Source organism: Spea bombifrons, chromosome 1 (genome assembly GCF_027358695.1).
Source record: "Spea bombifrons isolate aSpeBom1 chromosome 1, aSpeBom1.2.pri, whole genome shotgun sequence".
Classification (NCBI taxonomy): domain Eukaryota; kingdom Metazoa; phylum Chordata; class Amphibia; order Anura; family Pelobatidae; genus Spea; species Spea bombifrons.
The window spans coordinates 6,080,919-6,108,736 of NC_071087.1; the positions used below are offsets into that span (position 1 = coordinate 6,080,919).

At 40.8% G+C, this 27,818-nt stretch overlaps 1 protein-coding gene across 1 annotated transcript in view; it reads right to left on the reverse strand.

The window, feature by feature from the left end:
* Positions 1-313: 313 nt before the first annotated feature.
* GFRA4 (GDNF family receptor alpha 4) overlaps positions 314-27,818 on the reverse strand; it is a 167,499-nt gene continuing 139,994 nt past the window's right edge. Inside the window, exons 3-9 of the mRNA XM_053458114.1 lie at positions 21,508-21,786; positions 19,722-19,802; positions 15,649-15,994; positions 9,838-9,947; positions 4,905-5,039; positions 2,515-2,672; positions 314-927 (exon numbers count right to left, since the gene is read on the reverse strand). Coding sequence (XP_053314089.1) covers positions 784-927; positions 2,515-2,672; positions 4,905-5,039; positions 9,838-9,947; positions 15,649-15,994; positions 19,722-19,802; positions 21,508-21,786 — 1,253 coding nt within the window. The 3' untranslated portion in view covers positions 314-783. The remainder of the gene's footprint in view (positions 928-2,514; positions 2,673-4,904; positions 5,040-9,837; positions 9,948-15,648; positions 15,995-19,721; positions 19,803-21,507; positions 21,787-27,818) is intronic.

Here is a 27,818-nt window from a genome sequence, read left to right on the forward strand (position 1 = left end):
TTAATATGATTCAAAGTAAAGGAGCTTTATATATATATCCAAAGGATTGGCGCTATTAGCCTGCAGTAATTGTCTGAGAGGACCATCGGGGGTGGGGGGGGCGGTGTCGGGGGGGCTCACGCTCTGACGCGAAAGGTACACAAACACTTCTGATCACGAAATAAAACCTCGGGAGATTCCTCTGCCGGTCTTTCCTCGTTCTTCTTGTAGAATGGCAGATGAAGCAATTATACGATATTTACATAATCCCCCGCCCCCCCCCACAAATGTAGAAAATAGGTTCGGATAATGCAAACAGGTTTGTTACATTGTGTTTAAGAACATCGTATCACAAGGTGGAAATCCACTTTCTTTAGATTAAACCATATCAATAATTCATATCATTGTCCTGCGCGGAATCCCATTACCAACCTGTCTTTTGTCTGTCTCCGGAGCTCCGTAGGATTTGCCTCGACGCGGCTAGCAAAAAAAAAAAAAACCCCATAAAATAAAAATAGAATGCCAATCTTCCAGACAACTATATAACTTCACGCAAAGTCGTGTGGCTTTGTCTCGAAACGCGTCCAGAAGCCACTGTCACGATTTGAAGATACATTTTTGATTAATGAAGGAAAAAAAACAAAAAAAACAATCCAAAGGACAGAAATCTAAATGAAGACTGTTAGGGTTACCGTGAATTAACATAAAAACAAACAAATTTGTTAGATAAAAAGATAAAAGTCTGATCTCCTTCCTTTGTTTTTGTTTTTTGGAGGGAAAGAAACACGGGACGCTTGGTTGTGTTCACACGACAGTCTGTAGAAGTGTAACAATGATCAAGGGCCATCCCAGACTGGCCAAACCCATGGAGCGGGAAGGAGCCATAGAATTCAAGACCTCGGACTTGATCTGATTGGATCCTGGTAAAAAAGGTTCCTGTCTTGTGACCTAAAGTTAGAAACAAAATGGGATTTATGTTATGGTTTCAGTTGGTGCAGAGCCTGTCCTCATCACACATCCAGGCACTCATACTTACACACATGCACACAAACACTCAACACTAACACACATACACACACCTAGACATACAATAATGTGCTCAGATACTACCCACTAACAGACACATCCACATACTAACACAACCAGACACAGTGCATACACACACAACCAGACACTAACACAACTAGACACTCCACACTAACACACATGCACACATTCTCACATGCTCCCAGACACAAACACTAGTATACTCTGACACTCACACTAACACACATATCCAGACACTCACACTGGCACAACTAGACATTTAATACTAACACACACTAACACATGCACACACCCAGACACTCACACTGACACAAGTAGAGATTCAACACTAACACACACTAACACATGCACGCCCAGACACTCACACTAACACACACATCCAGACACTAGGACAAGCAGACACGCACACTAACACAGCTAAACACAGTTAGAGGAAGCTTTCAAATCCGAAAGCACTCCGTAAGATGTTGGTGGTCTATTGATTTGGTCTTTAAGAAGAGAATACTGGATACAACAGTTAAAACAGAGGACCATGAATAGAATTCACCCTTCAGCCCTTCATAAATCCATGGAAACATATAACTGAATGGTAGAATTTAACCCATCTCAATACTTAACTATTCAAGGAATCTGAACCCAACTAAATGTCCATCAAAACCAGGGCCGGCCCTATAATGGGGCAGACTGGGGCAATTGCCGCCCCAAGAGCTTTTTTTTTTGTTTTTTTTTTGAAGCGGAGGAGAGAGAGAGGGGCACCGAGTGGTTTTCGCTTACCCGCTCGGCGCCCCTCTCTCTCTCTCTCCTCTGCGGCGAGTCTCCCTGTTCGTTCCCGGTGCCGGCTTGAAATGCAGAGCGCCGGAAGTGACGTCAATTTCCGGCGCTCAGTATTACAAGCCGGCACCGTGGCAGAGCAGGGAGACTCGCCGCAGGACTGTTTAAAGGTAAGTACCGGGGGGGATCGTAGATTATGGCGTCGGCGAAGTTTAAAATGCCCCCCCCGGCGTCGGCGGGGGGCGGCGTTTTAAACTTCGCCCCAGGCGTTAAGTCTTCGGCCGGCCCTGATCAAAACGTTCAGCCTTCTCCAAGCTGACACTCTACAAATTGACACCCCACCACTACCTCGTTGGTCACCTCTTATTGACATAGAACCAACAAAAGAGCTTCTAGTAGTCCCTTGGGGTTTTAACTTCCACTGCCACACTTTCCATTACCTTTCAACAACTAACCAGGGGCAAGGCTTCCCCTTGGACAAGTCTCTCTGTGAGCTACACTTAATGCATTGAGGATAGATACGATGGTCCTCATAAATATGGAATAGAAGGAATCTATATTTAATGTGTAATTTAATTCCATACTACTTCATGTCTTTTAATACCTTTGTCTGTCTTGCGTTGAATTTTATTTCCTCTTCCAGACACGGACCCCTACAATTAGCCGTACATTCACGCTCTACCCATCTGGTGGCTTCTGAGTCCAGGATCTACCTACCTTTGTTGGCTGCACCTGGATAGGAATGATCTCTTCAATCGCAGGAGTAGAACAGTTTAAGCTTATTTCTTCCTTGTGTGATGGCGTGGTAGAAACAACAGATGGATTCATCGCCGGATTCAAATTTGTCCCATTTCCAAAAGCATGAATGGCGTTTTCTAAAGCAGAAAAAGAGTCGGAACAAAAATGCCGAAATTATCGATCGGACCATTAAAGACTACTAATTACCTCATTGATTTGAAAATATTAAAAAAATATATATTTTGGAGAAGCTCGAGTCTTTCTGCAAATATTTCCAACCAAACTAAACGACAATAAACTTAGCCAGAGGGCACGGCATAGAAACGGTTCCTAACGGTCATTAGCCAGCCTGCAGGAGAATCAGTTTTGTGAGCGCTTGATCAGATCTCCGGACTCCAAAACAGAGGGAACGTAGCTTAGTCCTGATTGCCAGCGCCATTAAAGAGGCCAATGATTGAATCAGAATGGGAAATGCAAACCATTAATCTTTTTCCCTCTCCAGACGTCGCTGGAGCCTTGTGGTTTCTACACAGCTGCTGCTGTCAACTTTCCTAAACTTTCCTAAAACTTACAGTGGAATAAAAATAATGATATAACAAAAAAAATACCGTAATAATAATAATAATACTATAATAATAATAGTAATAATAATAATAATAATATAACAAAATAAATACCGTAATAATAATAATAATAATAGTAAAAATAATAATAATAATATAACAAAAAAATACCGTAATAATAATAATACTATAATAATAATAGTAAAAATTATAATACTAATATAATAATAATAATATAATAATAATAATAATAATAATAATATATTAATAATAATAATATAATATAAATAATAATATTTATAAATAATAATAGTAAAAATAATAATAGTATATTTATTATATTTGTTATGGTTTATTGTGTTTTGCAAGATGTAATAATATAATAATAATAGTAATAATAATAATATAATATAAATAATAATATTAATAAATAATAATAGTAAAAATAATAATAGTATATTTATTGTATTTGTTATGTTTTATTGTGTTTTGCAAGATGTATGGGTCAAAACCATACTTTTGTTCAAAAAAATGGAGATTTACTTTCTATAGGGAGGGGTAAATGTTTTAAGGAATCCAAAACCGACATACCTATACATAGAGTATAAATCTACTTTTTTGAGACAAGAACAGACAAATTGGAGGGGATTGTTCTATTCCTCAGTCACTATGTGTAAAAGCTTTCCTCTGACACGAGACGTATATTTACTTCCTATACGTTCTGTCTGCCGTGACTTGGAAACTGGTGCATGATTGACTCCATTCCACGTGGCTTTGTTATCTGTCCCAGACTGGATCCACACTCTGTTTGGCCTTTTCTCCTGTGGCCCTTTGGCACCATAGTGTGCCTCTTTTTATTTCTACACATTACCCCTCGGACAGGTCCTGAGGAGAAGCCGATCTGATTTGGTACGCAAAATCCATGGACCTTTTCAGGCATTTCCATGAGCGTTACCGGAATCAATGGTTGTGTTATATTATTTAAAATTATAATAAAAATATGGGAACTTTTATAATGTAGATACATTTTATGACATTTAAACCATGTGCACATCAGAGCATTCTACACTCGCCCAAAGCTCTCTGCCAACCTGCAGCGAACCCCCCCAAAATAAGTCATTTAAAGGGCATTGTGGGCGGGACTTGGATGGAGAATGGGTGGGGTTTAGGTATGACCATAGTAAATGGGCGGAGCATAAACAATGAGTGAATGGAGCATATATGAGAAAATGCATGCTTTTACATTCTCCGGCAATTTATTCCCATGACTATTATCTGGAATAATCTGGTATTTTATGCGAAAATAAAATTATATGGGAGAAATAATTTATTATTTTTTTTATATAAGTTTTAATTTAAGGTGTATATATATATATATATATATATTAAAAAAATATTCTTTCCATTTCCATTCACAAGTTCATGCTTTTACTTTTTATATTCAGACCGGGAAGGAATCACACATTTGATGCTGACAATCACCTTCGGTTATTTTCATTTTAATAGCCGCCTTTCCTTCTTCCACTTAACTGTCAAATGTAATCATGGAGCAATTCTGGGCTTTTTCTTAGATAAATTTAGAAACCGTCCATTTTTTTTCCGAAAAGGCCTTGATGGCTTCTAGAAAGCCGTGTTCTAGAACGATCGTTTGATGTCTCTATCATGCAGAGAGTTAAAAATCAAACAAGCTACGTTGGTCTTTGCTTTTTTTTGCAGCAGCAGCAAATGCCCCGGACATCCCCCGAGGGGCTGCGGGAACATCGGCGCGGTTGTCATGAAAGCCCGGAACGCGCGTCGTATACTCACGGAGACAGATGTTATCCGTGAAGAGGTGTAAAAAGTTTTCACACTCCTGCTGTCGGTTTCCACTAGTGTTACACGTACACCAGGGAGACACGCTGGAGGACGAGTTATCCACGTAATTCGGAGTGATGGCGCTGCCTGCAAACAAAAAAAGAATTAAAGACATTTATTCTTCTGTCGTAGGATTTGTCACGATGCGTACGTTCTGCTATAATAGGTTTACACCCGAAGAGCGAAATATTTATCGAGGCAGCTGCTTGGGACTATAGCTCCCACAACGCTCGTCCGGCCAGAAAATGGTCAGATGGAACCAGAGTCAATCCTGTGGATTCAAAAGCGGTTGTATGTGTAACGGTTTCTAAAGGGTGCTTTATACGCATAACTGGGAATTCTCAGGGTTTTTGTCCCAATCTCAGGGTGAAGGGGCAGATTCTCAAGGTAATACAATCTGGACCCCTTCCTATTCTACCCCGCTTTGATCATATAGAATACTGCCGACGGGAGCTTTTGCCCCCAGTGTGTTATGGTTGATACCCCGGCTTGAACTCAGTTGACGTACCTCTACCAATAACTGATGGCAAGTCAAGGTTTCCATGAGAATGGGTATTAGAGCCATTTGGGTAACACATTTGGCGAGTCGCTGCATGGAATCTTCATGACGGGCTATTCAAAGTTATTAATTTAAGAGTCTGGGGGTCCACTAATTTTGAGGCTTAAATCTAATGTTTTTTGGTTGGGTGCTGTTGACAGTATCCGCGCATGGGCTGAAATAGGTTACTTTTGTCTGTAAGCAGTGCCCCCAATATACGCTGAATTATCCCTATCTTTAAATGGTTTACTTCCATGCTGGGCAACCCTCGCAATCTGCCCTGTATGCTGGAGTGACAGCTCATTATGGGGGCCCTTGGAGCTGTTTTTTAAATTCAGATGTAGGTCCCACCCACTTCCAGACATTGTCCTGCCCTCTCTGGGGAAAGAGTAGGGAGGCCTCCACTGTAGCTTGAAGTGCAAATCTTCATTGGCACAGGGGGGGCGAGGCTCAGTTGGAGCAGGAAGTGCAGGTCTCCATTGGCGCAGGAGGAGGAAGGCTCCGTTGGAGCAGGAAGTACAGGTCTCCATTAGCGCAGGAGGGGGAAGGCTCCGCTGGAGCAGAAAGTGCAGGTCTCCATTAGGGCAGGAGGGGGAAGGCTCCGCTGGAGCAGAAAGTGCAGGTCTCCATTAGCGCAGGAGGGGGAAGGCTCCGTTGGAGCAGGAAGTGCAGGTCTCCATTAGCGCAGGAGGGGGAAGGCTCCGTTGGAGCAGGAAGTGCAGGTCTCCAGGTCTCCATTGGAATAGGAAGGGGAATGTTACTCGCAATACACTAAACAGGGACGGTCTAGAGAAATTTACTGAGCAGGGAACGGTGGCTCTCCATCCATGTTTCTACTACAAACATCATCTGAAGCATTAGCTAACATGGACCGGCCCATAGTTTATATGAGAATAACGGGATCTATTCACCAAGTTAGAATTGACCCACGTTAACCCTTTTCATGCAAATTCTGGTGAGTCTCAGGTGCATCGACTTGATTTTCCTCTGAAAGTAAAGTGATAAATCGGAGGAGATCGGAGGTCTCTTCTTGAGTTGAGATGTTCAGCTCTCCCGCAAACTCCCACTTTACTGAATAAACCTCTACGTGACCATTTCCAGGACCAGGAAAGGGTGCAGCTCATGATTCATTGCCTTCCAAAATCTTATAAGGCATTAAGAACTCGCCTTTTCCTCCAGGACAAACAAAATACCGTAATATACACAGCAAAGTTTTTTGGGTTGAAACGCCGCGTAAAATGTGATTATGTTTCACCGGTAATAAATGAAACATTTGGAAGTTTTTGTACCAGACCTTATTCCATTACTGGTGGGGTATCCTAAAGGTGAAATTACAGCACAGCCACTTGTTTGAGGCCAGAAGAATCCCTTTCAAGAATGGCCCCCGTTTTTCATATTTATAAATTATTTACAGTAATCAGTAAGTGATTTATTTCCTACGGAATTCGGAACGTTCCGTTTCAGAATACAGAGTTCATTCCAGGCAAGGTATCAAGAAGCTGCTTTATTTCTTTTGGTGGAAATCTTTTTTCTTTTACGGTGCTTGTAGGTGTTAATGGGGAACTACCATGTCCGGACTGGCCCTCCAGCATACATACATGCCCAGCAGGCCACTGGTCAGCATCACTCTGCACACACGCACATGCCAACACTCACTTACCCATGATCCATGCAACCTGCAAGCCTCCTGAGCTCAGAACACGGCAGCGATTACGTCACATGCAACATGGCATGCAAAGTAATCGCGTAAGTATGGATTCTGCAAACGTGTCCAACATGTTTTCTATATTCTCATTACATGTGACACGTGTGTCCAGCTGGAGGCTGCATATTGTTGGACCTGATTTGGCACTGGAGAGGTAGTAAGGGTAAGTACGGGCCGCTTTTGTCCATTTGAGTGCCATGCAAACCACTATGTAAATTGTTATATTCTGGATTATCCTTAATCTTAATTCTCGCATCTATATTTTAATCATTCCTGGGAACATCCAGGCTACGGCTGCCCTCCGTTTTCAGGAAAACAGGCCGTGGTTGGAGGGGAAGTGGGCTGCGAGTGGTGCGTGCCGCGACCAGGAGTTTTTCCATGTTGACCCAGAGACCCCGAGAAACAGCACTTCACCCGGAGACTCCAGAGTTCCCAGGTATGGAAATAATATGAAAGTCACCCGAGAGTTTTGGCGCGGGGATGATGGGTGGCAGATTCTAGTTTCTAGTGCTGCATTTCACTTTTAAATAGTTGCCTTCTGCAGGGTAGGTGGGACAGCACCTTTAACTTTCATCCATTCTATGATACTGTGCTAAATGCCCTATATATCAGCTGTCAAGCATCATTCAGGTCCTTATATACTGGTCACGGTGAACTCGGCGCATTCCATGTACTATCTGGCAGAGGCAGACCAGCTGGTCTTAATTTTATTTCTGATCAGATTAAACCAGGACGAGCCAACAGCAGATCGCTGCCACATTCTCTGCCGGAACTCCCAGCATTCCGAGCGCATTATACAACCTTTTGGAAAGAGAAGGAGGTTGGGATTTGTGCTTTAAAAGAAAAGTTATACTAGAAAGTAGGTCACTGCTTTACAAACATATTCGTCTGCGCCGTGGTAGAACACCAATCAATGCTGTGCTAGAACACAGATCATCACATACCTAGAACGTAGATCAGTGCTGAGCTGGAACATACATCAGCACCGCACCAGAACACAAATCAGAGCTGTGCTAGGCCATAGATAATGCTGTACTGGGCAACAGATCAACAATGTGCTAGAGCACGGTTCTATTTTGTTCCAGAACGCAGATCGGTACTGTGCTAGATCGTAGCTCGAACTCAACATCTATTATATTAGGATAAGACAAGTTACTGCGTTAGAATATAGATCGATGCAGCGCTGGATGATAGATCTCTGCCATGCTAGAAGTCAGAATGACATAGTACTAGAACACAGATCAATTCTGTTGCTTAACCTAGAAGAACGCAGTGGAATATAGAAGTAAGACATGCTGGAATCAGCACAGTTCTAGAACACGGATTAATCTTTTGATGGAATCTAGAAGAATTTGGACCAGCGATATGCTACAACGTGCATCACTACAAGACTAGAACACATCAATATATAGAGACAGAATGGTAATCGCTACTACGCTAGAATGTAGCTCATTACTTAAACCTAGATCTATGCCATGCTAGAACATTGATGAAGTGTTCCATCTCTCAAACGTTTACATGAGGTTGCATCTTTTTCCACATTGGCCCAATAAAACATATGAAGTTTAAATAGAGAATCCATGCTAAGATGCCGATCAGCAGAGATCTAGAACATTGATTCTGTAATTCTTTGGATTGATGACGTACAACCATTTAGCTAAACTAAACAAAAGGGACCGTCATGTAACCATCATGCTACCGTCATGTAACCATCATGCTACCGTCATGTTACATGCTACTGGCTCAATCCCCATGTTTAGATTTTAGCTTATCCGTATGGAATAGATAAGGAACCTAAAATAAACATCTGTCTCACACTTTGCTGCTGTATTACCTCCTGGAGACCAGATAATGAATATGACTTCGTTCTTCTGGCAAAGACAGATAAATACGGCAAAAAAAAGTCCTTTGACCAGAAGGTCGCTGCTACACCGAATGATTTCTTACTCCTGCCATCCAGGCCCGATGCGGAGACGGTCACAGAACATTTGCTGGCGGATTAAAGAGCTCTGGACACATCTTCATACAAACGCATCGTGAGCCAGAAACACTCCCGACCGAGTCATCTTTCTCAGGGCGGCCGCTGTGCTTTAGGCTATGATTCGGGGTCAAATTAAAAGCCAGCAGTAAGGCAATCAGGGCGATCATTCTTGGGGCGTATACTGCGATGACACCCAAGGCCACCATCACAAACCTTGGAGACCAGTACAGACCTAAAGACCGGGCCCCTGGCACTGTTCCACCCCATTTTCCTTCCTCTTCCCTGCCCCAGGGATGTCTGTAATATGTAAGTTACACATAAAAATGAATATTATTTTATCCGGTGATATAAAATATAATCTGTATTTGTTCTCGATAATGTGAAATGCTAAATAAAATAGCAGTCACCCCTGACCGTCTAACACATACACACTCACACTCACACTAACACCATAAACTAACATACACACAGACTTATACCCTTGGGCACGGGACAATCATCATCAGTACCTTTAATCCCCAGAGGAGACCTTGCAATCAAGTTGCGTGTGAGTGAGTGTGATTTTTTTCCGCTATTTTTACACATTTACCACTAAGTTCAACCAAAACCTCACCCGACGGACAGACTATTTGAACAAACCGATTCATTTTAACATTAGTACCTATAATTCCTGTATAAGCCAGGAGGCAGGCAGCATAATTCCCATGCGCGCAGCCCGTGGCAGACTGGAGAGAAGGTTGGCATTCAAGTTGGAAAGCAGCAAACCGGGATCTGGAAAAAGAAAAAAAAAACATTGTATTAAACAAAAATATTTAACCCCTTCATGACAAAGCCTGTACAAGTACGGGTTCACAATACATTGTTTTTCATGGGTTTAAGGAACCCCATTGTCCTTAAGGGGTCAATCATGTCTCATCCCTGATTTTTGCTGGGAACACTTAATTGTCATGTGATGTAAAACCAAGCACTCATAGGTTGTTGCCATAAAAACAAACAGAAAAGCTTTTTCAAAGTGTGTGTTCTTTATGTCATTCAGATGAAATAATAAATTGACAGCTCTGGCTAAGGTTTATTTGCACATAGAGTGCACTGTTTCTTCCAAGTGGAGCAGCATCTTTAAATGACAAAAGATTTCAAACAAACTATTTTTTTATTTTCTGAAACCCACCAAAATATATATTTTCTAGAATTTTCTAAGATTATTTTATGACTTTTTTTTAAAAAAAAAATCAACATTTTCTAAAATTATATATATTTTTTTTAAATCAACATTTTCTAAACTTATTTTATTATTTTTTTAAAAATATAAATTTTCTAAAAATTTTTTTTTACAAAATCAACATTTATTATTATTATTTTTTAATATATATGCATTTTCTAAAATTATTATTTTTTAAATATATATTTTCTAAAATTATTTTATTATTTTTTTTAATTCTAAAATTATTTTTAACAAATGTTTCATTATTTTATTATTATTTTAAAATTTGCCTGTAGTTATCTAAAAAAAATGTGTGGGGGACGTTGTGTAAATTTAGGGCGATGGTGACCACGAAGAAAAAAAAATCTACTGACAAACCACTGGTCTAGCTGGAACAGCATTTTTTTTAGCAGCTATAAGTAATAATTCACACGTCTCGGAACAGAGTTGTATATTTTGTTCCAGAGTCAGGGTATAAATGAGTCATTATATTTATTTCATGGGCCGTTGATATGTGGTCGTCACTAACTGTCACAGATAAAACGGAATGTCCTCTGTCACCGCGTCTTCGGAAATAATATATAACCCCGGCGTCTATCTCTTCCAAAAACGCTTGTTAAATCGCCTTAAAGTATAGCCAAAACGCGCGTTTCTCCAGTATGAAAGTTACTTTGTAGCCAAAGATAAGAAAACGTAACCAATTAAAAAGAGAAATCATTAAAAAAAAACAATTTTTGCAAATATTTGACATATTACCAAAAAATTAACATTTATAATAGTTAAAAAAGCCAGCTACTCCTAAGCATGGAATGGAGATTATTGGAAATTCTTTTTTTGTATCAAAATTATTAAACAGGCATTTTCTTTAATTTTTTAAGTTTCTGTGAAATGCAGCATTTTCGGTTTTATAATATCGGGAAACGTTTTCCCCCAACTTAATAGTTGAGCTTTCCCGACTACTTCACTCGCTAATCCAAAGCAGAGCTGAATGATATTAGTTATTTCCATCCACCGGGGAGTTGGAGAAGCTGATGTATTAATGAAAACGTACTAGATCATTACCGAGCAACAACTAATTAATACTGAATTAATTGATAGAATGAGCTACAACGGGGCATTTAGAGAAGACGGACATGAAATGAGGAGATTTCTGCAGAACTGGAACACATCTTTTAATGACTTTAATGTATTCGTTGACTTCAAGACCTACAAAGCATTACTGATGGTCATCTTCTAGGTCTAATTATTCATGGTTCGGCATTAAGCCGTCACAAGATCTAGAATGTATCATTGGTTATAATGCCCTCAGGTCACCTAGATCTAGAACAAATTATACACGAGAAGACATTAAACCAGAGAATGATCCAAAATGATTAGAACAAACTGTTCTTGGCAATCCATTGAAAAATGCGTTATGCACGGCGAGAACCAGAAGATAACAAAAGAAGAAGCAAGAACAAGATCTGGAATTAATTACTGATGATGACCAGTGAGCTCTAGAAAAAAAATACACTACGGCCGATGAGATCTAGAACGAATTTTACATGATAACGCACTGGGCCGTAGGAGAACCGGAAAGAAGTTTCCTAAATGAATGATGCCAAGTAGCCTGGAGAGAAATAGAAAAAATACCCAAGACAAGGCAGGAATCCAGTGAAGAACTGGAATTCAGTGGTGTGCTAAGGGGGGGGGTTGGTGTCTGCCCTGGTCCCACTCATCAAGGGGGTGTCACACAGGGTCACAGTGGTCTCCCTGCATTCTCCGCCAACTGCTTCCGTGTCCCTGTCTCCTTTCCTCCACTCAGCTTCTTCTCTTCTTGTTCTTCTGTCTTCTTTCTTCGCCCGCCTCTTCATGAATCAGACCTCCCGCAGCACTTCCACCAACGGGCGGAGCCTCCGAGCGCACACCCTCTCTCTTGACGAGTCAGGGCGACAGCCTTTTCCCAGTGCCCTACAATCCGGAGAGACTCTGGGGGGCTCGGTTTCGCGGAGAAACGGACAAACAAGGAAAAACTTAGGGAGAAGTGTGGGTGTTTTTACATTTTAAATCGGGGGGGGACTGGGGCAGCAAATATGAGATCCACCCCGGGTGCCGAATACTCTAGGTACACCCTGTAATTTAATAATTATAATGAATTACTATCAATACATCATTGGGCTAGACTGAATTATTGCAAAGGCCACAATATTCTAGAATCAATATCAAGTAACCATAACGTATCAGAACAATACAATACGGTTTATTGCAACATAATAATTAATAATAATAATAAAAATAATAATTATTTAAAGCCTAGAGTGTTGGATTTTATTTATATTCTCTACGTTCCATCTTTTCTGGAGTGAATTCTGGAATAAGACTGTCATGTTCCACACTAAATTATAATTAATTACTATGTGTCAGTCTAGTTCAGTGTTCATTTTATTTACTGCCTTCTGGATTAAATTCTGGAATAAATAACCATTTCCGCGCTACATCAGCGCAGCCCCGTCACTTTTACGACGTACAGATCACCCTTACGGTATTATTTATTATCATAAACGAAGAAAATCTCACATTTTCACGTTACTTATGAAGCTAGAACCGCCAAATGGCTGTTATCTGCCTTCAAGTATTATGGATTACACCCCGAAAAGGCAGTGCTGTTCTAGAATAATTCACCGCTCAAACGTTTATAACAATTTAATAAAGCAAGGCACGGGATTCATTATTTATTCCAGCGGCCTATGAAAGCACAGTTCTTGGTTGGCCATAATTACTACATTAGAATACTAAGCCATTAGTGTTCTAGATTTATTCATTAAAATAAGGTAACCTCACAATTTTCCAGAATCATTTATTATATTTTAACATAATAAAGAGGAAAAAGTAAAAAAAAAAAAAAAGAGTTCATTATTTATTACAAGGCGTTAAGCCAGCCAATATACCAACAGAATTATTGTTTTCGGATAAAGAGGTTCTTTTTTTTTTTTAATTTATAAAATAAATAAAATTATTATTTTTTTAAATTTAGAATTAAATATTTATTACAGGACAGGGAACTAGCAAAGAAATATAATTATTTATCTCGATACACAGCGAGAAGAACCAAAGATTTTATTATTTATTATTTATTACAAAATAACAATATAGACTTGTGCGAAAATTAATTGGTTATTCCAATCGCCATCTATAATAAATACGTTTTTTACATTTAGGTACCCGATGCAATATTGTATTTGTCGTAAAGTATACTAAAGTTGGTGTAATTATATTTCCAAGAAATTATGTAATTGCATTTATGCTAAAAGAGAAGCAACAGGCTTTTTGATAAAAAAAAAAAAACACATACTAATAAAAAATAATAAAAAAAAAAAAAAATAATAATAATAAAATATTTTTCTGATTTATATCAAATATTTGGGAACAGGTTCATAAACAGGATACTTAACATTACAGAGTATTTTTTAGTAAATCTGGCAAAAAAAACATAGCATTTTTATTTTTCTAAATTGTGCTTTTTTAGGGCAAGCTCCTTACAGAGTGATGTAATAGGCATTAAAGAAAAATAAATAGAAATGATGATGCTATTGACCCGTGTGCGATGGTGCAGGCATGGAATTTAACCATTCGAAAACTCAATCAGCTAGACGTTCCGGATCAATATTTATTTTGCTCATATGAATACTTGTTATGTTGTCTGCCATAAGCGAAGGCCCCCCCCACCCGACATAAGACCTCTGTACCTAGATCAATGCAATCAATACCTAGGGATTCCATCTTTTTATGTAAAAACCAGTACGGTGCTGGCTTAGCTTTTATGATAACTATAAGAACCCCCCCCCCCCGGAGACCCCGGTTATTCACACATCAAATAATTCCCAGCGTGCTTTCAGACACCGATCTAATTATTATTATTTTTTCTCCCTTTCCGTATTTTAAGATGAACGGGATAACGATGTATCGAGCAAGCGGTTCCAGGCACTTTAGCAGAAGCGATCGTCGCATGCAGTCGATATCGCGAAATGAAAGGCGGCTCGCGTGGGGTGCTTAATGCGCCTTAAGCAAACGGTAACAGCATCCATACAACCGCCTTCAAATTGCTATTGACTTTGTGCCGAAAATACTTTTGACATAATCACTCATAGATGATGGCCGCTAGGAGCCCGCGAGGACGTGCGAGGCTTGATCTTTTAATCCGATGCTAATTCGGGGGGAACCTTTTTTACGGAACATCAGGAGAAAACGAGACGTCCCGTGGCCAGCGATAATTAACCCGTAATGATACGTTTCAATCAGCAGAAGCCACCGATGCCGCTCTGCTGCCTGGCTTTGAGTTGGACGGCGAATGTTTACAGAGATAGTTCGCTAGGATCTTACAGTCAATGGACATGGAGAAAAGATGAAAGGCCTCTTGGATATTTGAAATCAAACTAGGCTGTTCTGGTTTAAGCGGTTGTCACAATACCAAGGGAGTATGCTGATTAGGAAAAGTATTATTGCCACGTTTTGCCACCATTGTTGAGTAACGGAAGGTCTTAGAGGTTCCTCCGCTAGACTAGGGTATATCAACCAAATCGGGATAATTTGGCTGATGGGCACACCTAGGAACCATCTGTGTTTGACCCGGAGTCTCCTGGTGAAGTCCTGCTTCCCTGGGTCTCCGGGTCAGTTTTTATTTTTTTTCTTCTTTATCCGGGGGGGGGGGAATGAAGTTTGGCTACGATTCGAAAAGCAAATCTCATGCTCCCGGCTCACAAAATATCCATGGAAAATTAAAAAAAACAATGAAATAATAAAAAATGTACAAAAAAGGTAGGGTTCACCTCATACGCGAGTGGTCGGAGGCAAGTAATTTGCCATTGGTCTGGCCTACTTCTCATTAGGGCAGCAATAATCCCATCACAAGATCCCTTCCCGGAGTAAATGCACCCCCCCCCCCGTCATAATCTATCCTAGATCTTTGTAGTGTATTTTGACCATTTTAGCCTGAAATAATTTGAAGAATAATATGATATAATTTTGTTAATTATGTATCAGGGCTGGACTGGCAATCACGGGACGCCCTGGCACTTTAAGGCCCGATGACGTAAATCCGACCAATGGGTAGGTATGGGCGGCCACATGTTTTTATTCTCACGTAGCATGTGGTCAGGCATATCTAGCCGCCGGCAGCATCCCGTCTGCCACTGGTTGCCACGGGTCGGTTTGAGTGTTGGGCTTTTGCCCGGTGTGCCAGATGGCCAGTCCGGTCGGAGTCAGAGAATCTTAAAATCGCAGTAATATTCCTACCTGCAGATGTAATTTTCCTTGCAAGCGTCAAGCGGGGTGAGGCAGTTGGGCTTCTCCTTTGATTCATAAGAACAAGCCGGAACAATGGTTTGTCTTCTGCGTTCCGCGCATGCCGTGTCCTCGCAAGGGCAGAAGAGCAGCTCGTTGGTGTACTCCGCAGGCACGCGGTCAAAAAACTTTCTCAAGGCTTTGTGGCACTTGGAGCGGTTGCAAAAGCCAGTCCGTGGCAAATGGCGAATACACACGGTGACATAATCAGTTCGCAACCGCTGGCACGTTTCATCCACGTTACAAGCTTTAGCGGCATCCAGGCAGCGGTTCACTTGCGTAACTTCGTTCTCTGAACCTGCAGAGGATGTCAAGAAATGAACAGTAAGTCAAAGATGAACAATATTTACTTTACAGAGAGGGCGGTAGATAAGTGGAACAGCCTCCCAGCATAGGTGGTAGAGACTAATACAGCGAGGGGAGTTAAACATGCATGGGGTAGGCATATGGCTCCCGAATCTACGACGAGACCAGCGGCAGGAATAACGCGGTAAGAGTGGAGAGATCCCTGTTATATCTGTCCTAGCGGCTGCGTGGCGCAGATTATATAGTCTGACCTAGGCTAGCATTACCCACTAATCCCCAAAAGAGTTCAAGGCCTCCGAGACCCTTTTACATTTCCCCTGGGGGTATGAGTGGTTGAGTTCGCGGAAATATGATGTCATTCCTGGCCTCTACATCATGTAACGGAGTACGTCTGGGCTACAAATCCCACCCATATTCAAAAACACAATTCCATTCCCCAAGGAAGCCCCCCGAATCTCTGCAGTTGCTTCTATCACCAACATCTCAGTGAAACACAGAACTTGCCGGCAGATCGGCCCCAATCGCCCCCCGTCTAGTCTGCCCGTTTCTCCTGCTGTAAAGACTCAAACAGGGCCGGCCCTACAATGGAGCCGAGTGGGGCAATTGTTCCAGGCAGCACTTTTGAAGAGGCGGTACTTTGCTGCCCCAAACTGCACTCTCCTCTTCAAGCCCTCTAGCTCGTTCTCGGTGCCGGCTTGTAATGCTGAGCGCCGGAAGATGACATAATTTCCGGTGCTCAGCATTACAAGGCGGCACCGAGACCGAGCAGGGAGATTCATTGAAGGACTGCTGAACGGTAAGTACAAAGGGGGGAGGGGTAGGGTAGATAATAGGGAGGGAGGGAGGGAGAGGAAGGGTAGATAATGGGGGGAGGGCGGCATTTTAAACTTCGCCCCAGGTGGCATAATGCCTTGGGCCGGCCCTGGACTCAAACCTTAATAAGTCGTTGGACTCGTCTTAGATTCAGGAGCCGTATGCCCATCCCATGCATGTTTAATACCCTCACTGTATTACCCTCAACCACTTCTACTGGGGGGCTGTTCCAATTATCTGCCACCCTCTCAGTAAGGAAGAGCAGACATAGCCCTTTGCCTAGATCTCAAAATCTCTTATAACGTCTGGTGGCCGATACATTGAATCATAGCCAAGTTCTAATACAAATGATCTGTTTTAAAGATCCATAATTGCAGTCCGAGGTCTCTGACGCGCATGACATTATATTACAGCCACCAATTCTTTACGGCTAAAACCAAGCAGCCTATTAATTACTGCTAAAAAAAAAAAAATAGACAACACCAGATGTACCATTTCTATCCTCAAAAACAAAACGTGGTATTAATACTCATCTCCCCGGGCAGGTTCTAAAGACCAAATAACATATGTGATGATTGTTTTCCTAAAAAAAAGGGAGGGGGGGCAATCATTTCTGACTACTGAAACGCGTTTCTTGAGTTAGTCCTAAGAAATAAGGACATCTGGTCACTTAATATCTCCATCGATCATCCAAAGATTTCCTTAGTGCCTGATCTTCCGTGTGTTTCTGGCGAGGAACTGCTCACAGCGCATAAATCCACATCTTTCAACGTTACGGGGGCTGCACATACAGTTCTTCAGGACCCTAAGGGAGATGTTCGGTAATTGAAAGCAGGTGGTTTGGGATGATATCATTCCATTATTTCTTTCCCAAACTTGCTGGGTGGTTTATAGAACAAGTCGGTTATTCTCTCCGGAGCCTACTGTCCAAAGTCTTCCCAACCTCCCACTTTGTGGATTTATTGGGCTCTCAGACAAGCTCTCACAGAATAAAAAGTGGAAAGAATATTGTTTTCAGGCAATTATTATTTATGTGAGATCCAGAATATTTACTGATTTCATCTTCTGGGGGGGGGGCATAAACGTCTTTAAGCAATACCCCCATCAGCAAAATTTGAAATTCACAGTCTGTTTCATCAACTAGTTTGATGACATCATAGCAACTCCATATGTATTTTGTATTTTCTTTACACAGACTCAGGAAGCCGGCTATTATTTGGAACTTCTCTGTCTTTAGAAACAAGGGAAGATTAAGTAACTTGGTAAATGGATTGATTTATTACACGTAGAACTGAGTACATATATCTACCCTATTAACAGAGAAAGGAGAGAGAGAAAGAAAAGAAAAAAAGAGAGGAGAGAGAGAGAGAGAGAGAAAAGAAAAAAGAGAGAAGAGAGAGATAAATAAGAAGAGAGAAATAAAAGAAAAAGAGAGCGGGAGAGAGAGAAAGAAATAAAAGAAAAAAGAGAGGAGAGAGAAAAGAGAAGAGAGTGAGAGAGAAAGAAAAGAAAAAAGGGAGAAGAGAGAAAAGAAAAAAGAGAGAAGAGAGAGATAAAAAAGAAGAGAGAAGAGAGAAATAAAAGAAAAAGAGAGCGGGGAGAGAGAGAAAGAAATAAAAGAAAAAAGAGAGGAGACAAAAAAGAAAAGAGAGAGAGAGAGAGAAAGAAAAATAAATAAGAGAGAGAAAGAAAAGAAAAAGAGAAGAGAGAGGGAGAAAAGAAAAAGAGAGGAGAGAGAGAAATAGAAAGAAAATAAAAAAGAGAGAAGAGAGAGAGAAAAGAAAAAAGGGAGAAGAGAGAGAGAAAAAAAGAGAGAAGAGAGAAAAAAAGAAGAGATAAAAGAAAAAAAGAGAGAAGAGAGAAAGAAATAAAAGAAAAAAGAGAGGAGAGAGAAAAGAAAAAAGAGAAAAGAGAGAGAGAGAGGGAGAAGAAAAAGAGAGATAGAAAAAAAGAAAAAGGAGAGAAAGAAAAGAAAAAGAGAGGAAAGAGAGAGAGAAAAGAAAAAGAGAGGAGAGAGAGAAAAAAAGAAAAAGAGAGAAGAGAGAAAGAGAAAGAATAAAGTCTGAAAAAATATTTTTAAAAAAAAAGCACAGAATACTGGCATGTTTAATACCTGAAAAAAAATCACCTTTCTTTATGGATTTTCTTCCAGCAGCAGAAATATAAATTACCATCAGCCGTCCGAGTCAGTGATATACATTATTACCCCCTCCCCAAAGAGCCGGTCTATGAGTTTACCTCTCTAGAGCTTATGACTCCAGTGAAACCAGAAAACAATCACCACTGCTTTCTTCCGGCATTTCACGTCTTACTGAACCCCCAAAAAAGCACGGGAACTGAATTAGAACTAAAAAATTCCCGGCAGCATCGTATACACGATCTAAAAACCTTCATTCCCATAAGAAAAGGTCAAAATAATGAAGAATAATGACTACAAATATAGGATTTTATACATTTTAATAAATACTGTCTTTTATAGACCAAAATAAATCGTGACTCTTGGCTGTGGACGATTCCCAGATCTACGATGTGTTTGAAGCGAATGCCTTGCCTTCTATTAACGTTAATTATTGTAAGGTATTGTAGATGGAAATAATGCAGAAAAATACACAAAAGGCAGCGCGTTTATTATCTTTCTAGGTCTTTTTTTTTTAATAGTTCTTTCATGGCCTTCATGCAGTTTCTCATCCTTTTCGTTCGTTGCGGTGTAAATGTGTGAAGTTTCCATCGTGATGCGTGTGCACCGGGCAGGAAAACAAAAGGAGGTTTTAAAATAAACCAACCGGAAAGTGTCTCGCTGCAAATGTATTTATTATAAAGCCGCTGGGCCGCTCTACAGCGAAGCAAGGAGGTAGGAAGTCATATACTATATATATATATATATATTTACTAACACAGACACTTACCTGCCGTGATGGAAGCCAGCCTGACGTAGTCAAACCCCCGTACAAATGGCTCATACGGCGAACTCTCCGGGAGATTTATACCTAAAGATAAAATGAACAATTTTATGGAATTCCACACATTTCTGTTTGTCAGATACTCATATAACTCGCTCACTTCCATTATAAACATAAAAGTCTGTTAACCATAGGCCTGCCGGATGGAAGGAAGAGCGGAATGGAGAATGATTAGGCACGTCTAATACTCTTAGACGTGCCTACGATTAAACAACCCGACTAAGTGCCCTATGCTGCGATCCAAACATAGGTCTGTCCAGGAGGGCCTTTGCTTTAATACGGCTGACACCAGGTGGTGGAACCCAGTAAAGAATTATAGCCCCATACCAAGGAACGGGAGTCGGATGATTTGGGGTCCCTTAAGTAGACTTATTTTTCAGTCAATGAATCTGTTATGGCAAGAAACCTTCAGGCCTCCTACCAGTGATGGCCACACATAAGGTCTCCTGTTGGAATGTCGGCAACGGATCATAGAGTTTCATGTACGACGTCGTGCTCCGTAAGATCCAGTCAATGATCTAAGTTGCACCATTTATGTTCACCCCTACAGGTCAAATATCTTTTTTTTATATGTTTTTCTAGCAACCATTTTTTTGGAATATTCTCATTATTAATTCATTTTTCTTCATCCTCAGTCACCAGATGTGGATAACGGGACTTAAGAGTCAAAAACAGACTGCGTGGGGACAGGTATGGATGTCCGGGTTCTCTAACGTAAATGATGTACTGTATTGTAACAATGGAACTCAGGTTTCAGGCGCGTGAATCTATCGCCATGGAAACACGCTACTGGGAGCGATGCCAGTCTCTGCAATTTGCGACTTATTTGGATAAATTCCGCTGCCCTAGACCTTCTAGCTGCAATAAAGTATCGAGGAGAGTTTATGCAAAACAAATGGAAACATAATTAGTTTTATTAGCACAACAAACAATAACGCTTTTATTGCGCAGTCGGAGCTCTACTGCGGTCTCTCGGTTCCATTTAGGCCTTGGTAACGTTGCGGGCAGCGGCGACTGTCATTATTGGGGGAAAGGTATGCCTATGCTTGCGGTTAGTTAAAAGGGTTTGCATCTTAAATGATATGGTGACCATGTGTAGCTTATGAAGAGCTAGATCCTTCAAGAGACCAGCAGGAACATCTCAATGTTGGTGAACTTTCTGGAGTGTAGTTCTGCTGTCAGCATCATCTCGTGGTAATAAGACCAGAACATGGTTCCTTGGTTCCCATAAGAGTTATTCTCAGCATGGTGGCTTAGTCAAGGGCAAACATAGACTTGCGTAGGTCTACGCCGTCCCAGCAGAGGTGTGAGGATGACCTAAAGACACTCGGGTTTTTTGGTCTACGGGGGGCTTTAACAGCAGCAACAGAATTGAGCTGGAAGGCACACAGTAGAGGAACAAGCACAAAACGTAGATCCCTCGAGATAATCCATTACATGTCAGAATATCATTTGAGGTTGTATAGGAAGGATACCGAGGGCCAGTTTTACGGACCCCTCTAAACGTACAGTAAATGGGTGGTGGAAAAAGCATGGGCTGCAATTTTAGTGTCATGATAAATGGGTTTGTACTGTGTTAGCCGTTGAGAAAACAGGAGAAAGGAAGAACTTTATGATAACGTGTTGGGTTTAAAAGATATGAGTAACGTTTGTATTTGTTGTGGATATGTTTCGCTTTGTATCAAGGGGATCTGGACACATTCTTTGTGACTGAAATTAATTATTCTATTACCTTCCATCAGGGTGTGGTGAATACTCCAGTATATGTTGAGGCAGTTCTTCTCCTTCTTCATGCCACGTTTGCACTTACAGCCGTGGAGCTGGCTCGAGAGGAGCGCCGTGACCGTCCTTTTGCACTGGTTCTTGGCATTGGGCCCCAGTTTGTTAGCGCCGTTGCCTGCAATGCACTGGCGAAGGGTCCGTAAATTGGAACTGCAGCTGTGGTTGCTCTTGCAAGCCTCTCCCGCCTGCAGACAGTCTCTGCTTGATGACGTGGTTAACGCTGTTCTCTCTGCAACAGACAGAAGACATTAGTGAGGTTTCCAAATGGTACCCAAAACCAAATGAGCCACTTGCCAAGAGCATACCTGGGATCTTCCTCTTAGCAAAAGGGGCAGGGCTATCAATGTGAGGGGCGGTGTTAGCTATGTATATGGGCAGGGCTAGCCACATGCATGGGCTGGGCTAGTCACATGCGTGGGCGGGGCTAATCCCAAACAACTTGAATTTGTAGAGGGGTTAAATAGGATGGGGAGTAGACGTGGCTAAACGCCACCCCCCCAACGGGAAGATTGAGTGCCGCGCCCGGGAGAACCGGAGAAGTGGGACTTCGCCAGGAGTCTCTGGGTAAAACCGGGAGAGTTCCCAGGTATGACCATAAGCTGGACAAAGGAAAAGGGCAAATACCCTCCCGAACATATATATATATTATATATTATATATTCATATATTCAAGTATGCAAGAATTGCTGCACAATTATCCGCAATATATCCATCACCGGCATTGGATCCAACAGGTTATTGGCTGAAACACAACGGTTTTCATTTAAAATTAATAATATCTGTTTCACAAGCTCTATTATTTCATGAAACCCCTGAATGTGACGGCATTGTAGTTTCAACTCCTTTTAATAATACATGAATTGACAGAATGTGTCAGATCTCAACAACTTTAATAATTATGGAAGCCGTGAAATGTAAATCTGGACAAAAACTGAATGGATTTGCCCAGTTACAATATCAGAATAGATTAGTCATCTCACCGACTTTGAAATTAACTTTAATACTAAATTAAGTTTTAGAAGCACCACTCTTAGTTCTGTTGAATTCTTAAACCCTTCCTGGAAATAATTATTTTTTTGCCTCGTTCATATTTTTAGCCGGGAATATTTTATTGCCATGTGACCCCCAAAAAGCCACGTACTGATAGGTTATTGCCATATAAGCTGAAAAGACATCTGTTTAGCATTCTAGAGATTGAAATGAATGTTTTATTTAAGTGGAAAGCCTTTGCGTGAGAAAAGAAAAAAAAAAAGGCAATTTTTTGGTGCTGAACTGAGAAGAAGTGAGATAGATGACTTTGGAACGATTTGTAATTTACTTTTCTACTAAATGCCTAAAAAAAGATCAATTTTTACTAATGTGCGAGACAATACAGTTCTCCTGTGTTACGGTGATACGTTAAGTAGGTCAATCTGATCTAATGGGTGTAATCGAAAGAAAAATGTCGAGCAACCGCCATGGCAACCGATAGAACGCTCCATTGTGGAGAGCTTGCACCAGAATAACTTTTTATACAAAAAAAACCCTCTTGGGATTTAAGTAAATAACCCACCCTGTATTTGATATAACATTTTAAGGCCTAGGATAGCGGTGTGGGCCCTTTACATTTGACCTTTTACACATGCATGGGGTAAATCTACATAATGACGCCCCCATATACATTTGCCCCCTGCCTAAACGTTGTGCCGATTGTGGGGGACACATCTCGGTGCACAGGATATACTTATTACCCTTCATGTCCAGCGTTAAGACCCCCAGTGAGCATATGTGAAAAGTGCTTCCATTGCTTTCAATGGAAGCGTTTTCTTGCCACTGATTGGCCGCTCCAGCGTTGAGACCCCCGTGAGCATATGTGGAAAGTGCTCTCATTGCATTAAATGGTAGCGTTTTCTCGCCAGCGTCAGGTAAGTGTTTTCATGCATATTAAAGCACTCACAGAGGGTTAGGGTCACTCAATTTTTTGGTAACATTGGTAAGTTTTTGGTAACATCCATTCTTCTATAGTGGGGGTGTCAGGAATTATAAACAGTCCCTTTACATATAAATATGTGATCTATGAATTAAAAACTATAAAAAGTATAAATCTTTCTAATTTTGAAGCCTTATTGCCCACAGCGGACCAGCCACCATACAGATTTTAAACAGACGACTACTACTGAGTGTTGGGATCTAAAGTTTGGTAAAAACGCCGCCATGTGTCTTTCTTAGAAACAGATGTGTGAAAAGGTAAAATAAAATAAATACCGCTTCTGACGAGCTAGAAAATGTAATCTTGTAGCTATTTTTCTGTACCGCGCCTCCCCCCCCTCGCTGATTATATCCGCATGCACTCAGATTAACGTCTCAGCGGACGCTGAAAACCGGGGAGAAGCGAATTTTTTAACTTAATTCTGAAAATCACTGGGTTTTTTTTTCAGGATTTGGTTTCTACGCCGATCAAAAACTATTCAAAAAAAAAATGTGAAAGAAAGTCTGGTTTGGTCGGGACTGTCCTGTTGGCCTGGAATTCCAACCAGTATCCCAATGCATACTATGGGTTAAACATAGCTAGAGTATGGCTGATACCGATAGGTCAGCATGTGCCGTGAGTGTAGCGTGTTGTGACATCACACAGTGATGTATGATGGATTAGGGTGGCAGGCCCTGGGGAGTCGCAGTACGGTGTGCTGCTTCTTCAATGGTCGAGTGGCAGGGGAGATCTTTCTCAACCGGTCCACCTACACCATAGTGCTGGCACCTTTATGACACGGAGCACTGGCATATGACATCACATCCCTGCACCCTGTACTGAAGATGATGGCCACGGAGTGAGTGGCTGAGGGTGCTGCCCTAGGTCATAGATAAGTACACCACCGACGCCGCAACGCCAGTGGGCAGGACAAGATGTAACTCCAAAGCTCTCCCCACCGGCCACCCAAATTCCACACGTCCCAGCAGCACACGACACAGTTTTTGGAAAGTGTGGATCATGCATGGGTCTGGTAAAAACTTTTTTACACATTTATTTAGGTTTTTGGAAATGTTACCGCTGGAGGACACCAAAAGTTTTTGTATATTTTTGTTCCCTGGAAGCTCCTGGGATTATTGTCCTCTTCTACTCCAACCAGGAGAGTGACTTGGCCAAGATAAAGACCACGTTCTTCCGCTATAGTATAAAACCCACCTGTTTCTTTTTCAAAGAATCTAGATAATCGACATTTAACACATTTTCTCGTTTTATTTGGACCCCCCCCTTGCAGTTATAGACAATGTAATGCTGGTAATTTTGTATAATTTACTGTTTCATCCTACAGGGTACCTGAGATGCAGCAATTTTCAGGACATTTGGCTTAGAATGTATTTTTAGCCGGGATTTCTGAGTCTTCGAGAAAGCAATTGTTCTGGAGATCGAAAAAGAAACGGCGGTGGAAAAATGGCTACAATAAAGTGTGATTTTAGCAATAAAAAAAAGAAGGTAACTGGGCTCTGGAATAGTACACATTACACATTAACAATCATCTATACGCTCAGAGTCGGTCAAATTAATTTTCTGTCCGTGCTGGGAATTCAAATATTCGACAGAAATAAACATTTTGCGCGAAAACACAAGACATCCGCTGACGGGAATTCAAGAAATAGATTAAACTTCATGAAACGTCATCGTATGCAAAGTCTATGCAAATGAGCCAAGTTACATTTTAATGCTTCATTTGCATTTCGTTGTCCTGGACCACGGAGGCACCAAAGGGCCGGATCGTCGTGGTACACGAAAAGAGGCATGGAGATTTTAAGAGGATCCAGTCCACAAAAATGAAAATAGGGAGAAAAAAAAAGAGAGAAAATATTCTAAATCCTCCCAAATCACCGCAACCTAAAAAGAGTGTGGTTAAATTCCGGTAAATAAAAAATATATGAGGCTTTGAAGAAAAATAAAGTTTAAATTTTTGACTCTAAAGAAAGTTCCTGTTCTGTTTCCTTTTTGCACGTTTTGGAGATACGAAGGTTTCCGAATGTTGAAGCCTCAAGGAGTGTAGGGGGTGTTCGTTAAGGGGCGCCGTTTGTCCTGATTGACATAAAGGTGGCGGAAGGGTAGCGAGAGAGAAAATGGTGGAAGAGGACCTATGAGAAGAGGACATGATGGCTGGAGAGAAGAAGAATGTTGAGATGGCTTGGATTCAACAACCAAGAATGGTAGAGAAAATCCAGGGTCATCTGAGGTTTTGTTACCACATCTTTGGCAGAGGTGGACTGCTCTAGGAACTTTCTGGCTCCGGCTACCTGGAGCCCACCTTTGCGGGTTGGAGGTCTCGCTGACGCCATTGGCCGGTCACTCGGACGTTGTGGGTGGTCCAACGACATTGAAGGCTAAGTGGAAGGAAAGCGCAAAATCCAGAATGTTCCCAGATATGGTGTTAAAACGCCACAACAAATAGAATACATGGAACTTTAGCACCGTTACTTAGTGATTCATATAGCACCGTCGTATACTGCAGCGTTGTACAATGGGGAGAGAGGGAGGGTACAATCTAGAAATAGCATTGCTTGGGGATGTAAAATAAAAATGACCCTTTATTCGTATTATATTTATATTATTTATCGCAGCGCAGGAGACGAGGGAGAAATATCACGGTCTCTGGATCTTCTGGACTGCGACACCCATCAGGGTCAGCCGTATGCTTCCCTCATACTCCACGGGAGTTGCCAAATTTGCCAACCCAATGTTAAAGATCTTGCCAGGCAGGCTGAGCGCAGGGAGAGTTTCTGAAGTTTGGCTGAGCATACTGGGAGTTATAGTGGACCGAGCTGCTGTCTAGACGTCACTAAAGAGATACGGCGACCAGAGAGCATTTTCAGCGGGTTAAAGAGATCCATATTTCTGTCCGGGACTTAAACTTACTGCCTGGAAGACGCAGGGGAACCTGATGAGTAAGCAGAAGGAACAAGGAAAAATCCTATTATCCGAATAAATCTGGCAGCCCCGCTGCTAACAACACAACGGGGTTCATTAAATATAGAAAGAATGTTTCCCCGACGTGCTCCACGAGACTCAAAATGCCACTTACAGTCTTAATTATATATTTGTTGAGTATACATTAATTATTCATACTTTTAAACAAGTTATTCCGAAAAACTATATATATATATAACATAAAAATATAACCCCACTGTGTTTTACTCCACTCCCTGTTCTTTTATTCTTTTTTTTTCTTTAGGCTTACTTTTTGTGCTTCTTCTTTTTAGATTAAATTGTTTTTTTTTTTAATTGGCTATATTATTAATGCGGTAAAAGGATATATATATATATTTATATACAGGGTATACTGTATGGATTTCTATATACGGTATATACTACGGTAGTGAATTTCCATGAGGTTTTCATTCTGTCATGGGAAGGATACATAGTGATAGTAATTCATTCTCTGTGTTCATCTGGTGCTCAGGAACGGACTGCCCAATATATCGTATTGGTTCAGATATACGCCGGACCCTTAAAGTTTGGTGCTATTTTAAAGAAAAATGTATTTTTAAAGAAAAAATACACAAATACATAGATATTCCCCTCTGCTCCCCTGATATGCCGCAAAAAACAATATATATATATATAGCTATCAACTTATCTTTTTATCTCTTTGGAATCTGTCAGGACAGGTGCTGGTTTTCCAGGGACGTATAATTCAATCTTCTGTCTTTAAGGGGTTAAAAGTTCCCCTATGAAAACAGAAATGGGTTGCAGCCTGTGTCAGGGCCATCATTAACTAATCCAAGAATCTAATCTAATTCTAATGAAACTGTCTTAAATTTTGCTTGATTGACTGATTTCGTAGAACAAGAAAAAAAAAAGTTAAAATGGACCAGGAAGGTTTTCTATATACTGATGGTATCTAGAACCAGGGGTCACGCTTTGAAGACACTACGAGTTTGGGGGGCATTTGTAGGCAGCAAAAAAAAAAAAAAATGTTGACAGTAAGATGAGTGGATACATAGACTAAGCTTCCAACAGAGGTGGTAAAATGGCTAAAAACCCAAATTTGAAATTTGGAAATTACACTACAAATGATTGAGGGATTTTATAGGATATGTGTCCACCTAAATACCTATAATAATATATATTTCATAATTTTGTTTGTATATATATATATATATATATATATATATATATATATATATATATATATATATATATATATGAGCTGCGGTGCATAATAGGAAATTATAAAAAAAATATTTATAAAATAATTTTATAGGATATGTGTTCACCTAAATACCTATAATAATATATAT